Below are 6,946 nucleotides of genomic sequence, written 5' to 3' on the forward strand. Positions count from 1 at the left end.
GCACCTCTGTACTGTCCCCCTCCCACCCTGTGTTCTTTATAAGGTGAGCTTGTCTTACTGCTGGCAACTGGTACAGCCTGTGGTCACAGGGACTGCAGCTGAACAGGTGAAAATGCAACGAGCTCTTGTAGACAACACGTAGGCAAGGAGCATTTGAATATTGGCTCTGGCACAAAGTTCCGCTTTAGGCACAGCTGGAACATTTAATCTCTTGCCTCACGATCGCCATCTGTAAAATGAAGCAATAGCTGCCTGCCTGTCTCATAGGAGCGCAGATGATTGAGTCATGCTTGTGAAGTGATAGAGGAATGCACTGAGTGCACATCGGAGCCATCTGATCTCTGGATATATGGGGAATTTTTCTTGGAAAATATTAGCAGCTGTGTTCATTTGTGTAGTGCAGTACCATAATCAACTTCTGTAACTCAAATGAGGCATATCAGTGTCAAGATGGTGGTGGAGCCTTTGGGCATCCTCCCAGTGACTTTGAGCCATTCTAAAGGGAAATCTATTGCTTTTCAGAAATATTTTTGTAATCCCCAGTGCAAAGTTTTGCATGTTTCTGAGTGCTCTTCAGTCCTTAATCCTGGCAGCCTTTGGGACTTCTTGGGCTCCTTTCAACTGACCAAACCTTCAGCATGACAGCAACAACAGCTGGCATGAATTTATTGAAGTCATTGGTACTCACTGGTAACCTTAAAAACAGGAATATCACCTCTTTTGGCAAATTACACACATAGTAGGATTTTAACAAGATTTCAAGGATGCTGCTGTCCTGTATAAAATTAGATGAATTAGGCCCCTGTTGTGTTAGGTTCACTAAAACCACAGGACTATTGCTGTATGAATTTTTTTGTGTGTGCAGCATATGATGACATATGTATTTTACTTCTTTTAGAAGATAAAGGGAAAGCAAAACCCGATAGTGCAAGTCAGCAGTCCAGTACAGAAGCAGGTCTTTTTCTTCCCAAACCCGGGGTGGCAGCAGTGGCACCTGTAACACCTGCCTCATCCTCCAAGAGCACGAATGGAGCTCCAAACACAGTTTCTGAGTCAGAAGAGGAAAAAGCCAAAAAACTGCTTTACTGTTCATTATGCAAAGTGGCTGTGAATTCCCTGTCACAACTAGAAGCCCACAATACAGGTAAGTGTACACATGGTGCAAGTGGGTTGTTTATTATTACTTCAAAAATTCAGTGTAACAGTCTGTTTTTTCTGACACTGTGGTAGCCACATTTCACTGAAGAGTCTTTTAGATAAAACCTGCAATGGCAGTTTACAAGAACATCTCCGCTAATGACAATTTCATGCGTAATGTTTGCTATTTTATTAAAGCTCACTATGCATTGTTTGAACTGTCCTTCATGTACTCTGTAAGCTTTTAGTTGACAAAATCCCTATAGTTCATGTTACTTGATTCCGTCACACCTCCATAGTGGCAATCATAGTATGATCATAGTGGTTTCTGTAACACTAAGGTTTCTAAAATGTTAGTTCGCTCTCTCTTTCACATTTCATCTCACCATTTCTGGTGTCTGGTTTTTTGCTGGTACAACTTATAGTAATCTTTGTTATTTGACATTTTTGATAATTTTAAGGTGTTCTCCTTAGATTTCCTAGATGTCCCAGAATCTTTTGATTATTGTGACTTAGATATGCTTCCTTTAAAAGGCCACAAGTAGCAATCCCTAATGTGCTCTTGCTGCTCAGTGATGGGCTGGTGATGTAAAGCTTGTTAACAAACCACTGAAGCTAGTTTTGCAGCTGTAATCCATTCTTGAAATGGCCAAAGGAGCCATTTCTTCCAAATCAGAGGATACTTACTGAAGTATTACTGTTCGTAGGCAGGTTTTGAGTGATTGCTGTGGTTCCTCTCCCACTCTTGGCTCAAGTCCTTTCTCATGATTCACCAGCTGTATGGATTTTGGCAGAAGAACAAACAACAAACACATTGGCCATACAGCGACACACTTGCCCCAAACAGAGAGGCAGTGTTCCAGTGCCCGTTGTTCCCTTTTTGTACAAACCCTTCTTCCATTGTCTGGCTCCCCTTTACATCAAGGAAGTGAGAACTGCACTGGCCAAAACCAGTCATTGTTAATCCTGATCTGTGGTGCACTTTTACCATTCTGTCTTGAAGATAAATGTGTTACAAAAAGTCCCAATGCTGATAGACGTGGTTGTATGTTGCTGATCATTAACTCACCTGTGTCTTTTTGGCCATTAGGCTCCAAGCACAAGACCATGGTCGAGGCTCGAAACGGTGCTGGTCCCATCAAGTCCTACCCTAGACCTGGATCCCGGCTGAAGGTGCAGAACGGCAGTAAAGGCTCAGGACTGCAAAACAAGACATTTCATTGTGAAATCTGTGATGTCCATGTTAATTCAGAAATTCAACTTAAACAGGTAGCTTACATGTATTTGGGGTTCCTTTTGTGGGTTTTAGTTGCATTGCAGTATTGTAGGTGTGATGCAGATCTGTGTGAAGATGTTTTTGCAAAAAGTGAACTTAGTATTTATTTTCTGTCATCCCATACCTACTTCCAAATAGTTCACTATAGGTCAAGCTCACCTGATTGTTTCATCTGGGAAAAAAAGGACTTGAGAGTCATAAAGCAGAGCGGGACAAGGTGTCAGTATCAATGAATAACATAGCAGATCTAGTTTAGAACTTTGCTATAGCTCAAGAGAGATATTTGAACTCTGGTCCCGCAAATGGAAGAAATTCTGGGTTCAGGTTCCTTGAATTCCTCGTTTGGTGCTGTTTCAATCTGCTGGGATAGTTTTTGATACTATGTGCAAAGGAGTATGTGACTTGAATCTGTTGGTTTAGGACCACCAGCAGGAGGATAATACTGTAGATATGTCCAAATTGTGTAGAACAATGTTATCATTAGCAGCGTAGCTGTATGAACATGCAGCTCTGTTCTGTCCAAGCCAATTAGCCCTGGGTTCAGAGCTGTGCCAACACAAATACGTTGTTTCTGATACCCAGATGGGAATTTCTGACAGGATGGTGCTGTGTGGATGTGTCCTCTCATTCCCTGTTATTTCAGTTATCTCTAAGATAGTATTAAATTGCATGGTGTAGGCATATCCCTGAGTACTGGTTCTTCCTTCAGCTAATATTGAATTATTTATACAACTGAACAGTATCAGCAAGACTGAAATTTACCTCCTACTTCTGAATATCCCTATGACCTAGTGATTACAGCTCTGCCTGGTTCAAAGCTCCTCAAGTGGAAAAAGGAAATACTAACCAAAATATCAATAATTTGTAAAGCCTGCCTCGGATGACAGAACCTGCTGTATTTGATTAGTTTCTGATTCTCTATTTGATGTGCTCCAAATTGTTATGTTTAATTTAGCAAAACTCATTTTTGTTCTGTCTAAAGAACCTACTTTGTCTTACAAACAGGGGCTTAGGCATATCCTGGTGATAAATCAATTTCAAACTCAAAACTGAGAAATGTGTATACAGCTAATTAAATGTGAGGATATTTATTTCAGCACATTTCCAGCCGAAGGCATAAGGACAGAGTTGCAGGAAAGCCTATGAAGCCTAAATATAGTCCTTACAACAAATTGCAGCGCAGCCCAAGTATTTTAGCAGTAAGTATTTTTATTTCTCATCACTGTCTATGTGAATTTGTGACCTTGGGGACTCCCACCACACAGAGACAGGAACATGACAGACCTGACGCTTCCACAGCATTTCTTCCCCTGCAGGCTGGGTCTGCACGGGGATCAGATTCAAAGATAGGTTTGTATTCTGTCTGCCCAGTCAAAGGCACGCAGACAGCACTGTGAGTGTTATTTATTGCTAAGAAGAAGGGAATAATCAGTGGAATGGCGAATGAGCCATGTGCCCTGTGGAAAGGTATTGGCTCAGCTGGGCTGGTGCACTTTTCCCAGGAGGCTGCAATGTACATACACTGTCTTTCTGGGCACCTGAGATAACTCTCAGTTATTACAAATGCAGTCAGGGAAAAGTCCGAAAGGTGTTTTGATATAAAAATACTAATGCTCATTCTCTGCATACAGAAAAACAGAGTGCTGTGTGGATGTATTATGTTGATGCAAAAGAGTTACCAGGTGTTTAGGAGAATTGGTTGCCTGTGTTCTTGGGCTCTATCTGTCACTGGCTCCCAAAACACCTCTTCTGCCTCTGTGCCCCAGCACATTCCCCTTTCACACCTACTTACATTTCCAGGAATTCCCCAAGCTGGTTCTGCCAGTCAGCTGCAGCCTGAGTTCAGCCTGACTGTAGCACAGCACAGCTTGTATGTTTATTTGCTCATGACTCAGCCTGTATTTTATTCATTAGGGAAAAGTGCATGCCACCTATGGCACAAAAACAATTTAGAGGTTGGAAAGAGAGAGATGGAAATGTGTGTGTACAAGAGTAAGCACGTGAAAAACCTTTAAAAGCTGAGATATTAATATGTGGTTGTAATTGTATAGAGGCAAATTAAAATGCTGCAGACTTTCTCTAAGTCTCCCCATTTGCTAGGTTCTGCACACACTATTCTTCTTCACTCATGTAATACATCATTTTATAATCTATTGCATAAGGGGAGACCTCCACTAATAAAAGAAGGATGCATCTTTGCCCACACAAATGTTTCATTGTGGTGCAAACCATTTTCCGTAAGACTGTAGTGTATGTATTTCTGGTTACCTTTTCACCACAACCACCTGCAACGATTGTAGATCACAAACTGAGTAACCATTCTTTCAGAAAGAATTCTTTATGGTATTGATCTTAAAAAATATTTATATTTTTAAAAGAGCAGCTCTGCATTGGCAGATGAAAAAACTCACTGGACTAATACTAGTTTCCCATCTTGACCACTCTACTTTTCTTCAATTCATTTTTGCAAGTGGAAAATTTGACTTTTGACATTGAAGTCTTAATCACATGGGGGTTTATTAATATTTTTGCACAGTTATGATTTACCTAATTTAATATTGTTCACTTGCATATTGTGCTTTCTTCTAAATGTCAGTGTGACTGCACGTACTCTCAAGAGATTTATGTATTTTTAAGCATAGGATTTGGTTGCTTTACTTGCCTTGGGAGTAAGAAGACAATGTGGGTAAACTTTCTAAGCAGCTGACGTGACGCTTCTGTGCAAAACCAGTGTGCCCTTTGTCAGCGTTCATTTTCTCCCTCAGTAAAAGTGGGCGTGGGGAGAACCATATTTACATTGCTTTTTTGTGTGTTTTATTCCAGGCAAAACTTGCATTCCAGAAGGACATGATTAAGCCGCTGGCACCTGCTTTCCTTTCATCTCCTCTGGCTGCAGCTGCAGCGGTGTCGTCGGCCCTGTCCCTCCCTCCCCGCCCCACAGCCTCTCTGTTCCAGGCACCCGCCATCCCCCCAGCTCTCCTCAGGCCAGGCCACGGTCCCATCCGGGCAACACCCGCCTCCATACTTTTTGCACCATACTAATTTATTGATGTAGAAAAGAGATAACTATGGCCAGTAGGAAGGGCAAAAGAAAAGCAGGAAAGGGGTTGAGATTTGTAAACGTCTTTCTCTTTTGAAACGCCATCCAGCATGACACCTCAACCAACCACGCCGTAAAATTCATCATTATTGGTACTGCATTTTGGAGTCTAGACAGCTTTCTTTCTCAGTCTCTCTCTGTATTTCTTTTTTAATCCAAATGCAGAGTGATTTATTAAAAACTTAATTGCTCATAAAATTTATACCATTAAATATTCATGCATCTATTATTTTTTTTCTTTCTTCAATGTATATGATGCACCTTGGAATCAAGAAACGTAAAATATTTTCCTGACAGACTTGAAAACTAGGGTCTTCCTCACTCACACTTATGTAAATACTTCTCTGAAAACCAATGGAGTATAATCACATGTGAGAAAAAAGGTAGATGAACCAAATGTTTGATTATGGATAACATCTCAAAAATGAATTGCGTCCTCTTTTTTTTCAGTGTGCTCTTGTTGACAGGGATTGTGTGCTGTCCTAGGCCCCAGTACTGGTGTATTTTGTGTAGTACTAAAGATGTACCACATGTCTGATTTTAATATTTTTAGTTTATGTGCAAATGTTTGAAAGCAATGCAGCGCTGAAGCTTTTAATTATTTCTTTTGTGTCACACTTTATTTAGAGAAATTAAAAATAGAAAGCCATATAACATATAGTTAAGATTACTACTTGTTTGCTACTTTCATTTAACTTATTTTTGTTGTTTCTTCACTGGTGTTGCTAAACAATGCTTAAAGAGAAAAAAAGCTTTTCAATTACACATTACCACAGCTCTCATGCATTGTTCAAGATGACAATGGATCCATGTATTTGTACGTAAATATCCTTTTTTCTTCATTTCTAATTAGTTTCCTTTGTAATGATGCTGCATAACGTTGTGGCTCCCTAATGCAATAATGTACAGAATATAAAATATTTATAAATGACCATATTCTCTGTTTACTAAATATATTGCAGTAATGCTCCACCTGTCTTCTTACCTCCCCAGCCCTTTTATAAAGGTGATATCAATATACAGTACTCAGACTGAAGTAATTATGTGATAATGGGGACAACAGAAGAAAGGGAAAAAAAAAGAACTAACTTTTAGAGCATCTTTATCTGCAATCCATAATAGCAAATGTCTGTGTATTTTTTTAAATGTACCTTTTCAATAAAATAATAAGAAAAAATATATGTGCTTCTTGTGTTTATTAATTGGTACAGAAAAAAGAAGCCTAGACCAAACAAATTTTGCTAAAGGAGTCTTCGGGAGCAGGCAAAGCAACAGACTTGCAATGAAGTATAATTACAGAACCTGTGTTTGCTTCCCTTGTGTTTTAACGTTTTTCCTTACTACATCCTGTTACAGCCATTACTGGTGTGTTTTTGCAGTAAGGCTGTAAACATTCACTACATCAGAGATTCAGAGGAAGAAGCAGTAGAGCC

At 39.9% G+C, this 6,946-nt stretch overlaps 1 protein-coding gene across 4 annotated transcripts in view; it reads left to right on the forward strand.

Moving 5' to 3' along the window:
* ZNF385B (zinc finger protein 385B) overlaps positions 1-6,690 on the forward strand; it is a 155,625-nt gene extending 148,935 nt beyond the window's left edge. For all 4 annotated transcript variants that reach the window (XM_082055598.1, XM_082055599.1, XM_082055601.1 and 1 more), the window contains 4 exons: positions 899-1,144; positions 2,228-2,406; positions 3,511-3,612; positions 5,237-6,690. In XM_082055598.1, the coding sequence (XP_081911724.1) occupies positions 899-1,144; positions 2,228-2,406; positions 3,511-3,612; positions 5,237-5,455 (746 nt within the window). In that variant the 3' untranslated portion in view covers positions 5,456-6,690. The remainder of the gene's footprint in view (positions 1-898; positions 1,145-2,227; positions 2,407-3,510; positions 3,613-5,236) is intronic.
* Positions 6,691-6,946: the final 256 nt, after the last annotated feature.

Source organism: Streptopelia decaocto, assembly GCF_964273445.1.
Source record: "Streptopelia decaocto genome assembly, chromosome: 6".
Lineage (NCBI taxonomy): Eukaryota > Metazoa > Chordata > Aves > Columbiformes > Columbidae > Streptopelia > Streptopelia decaocto.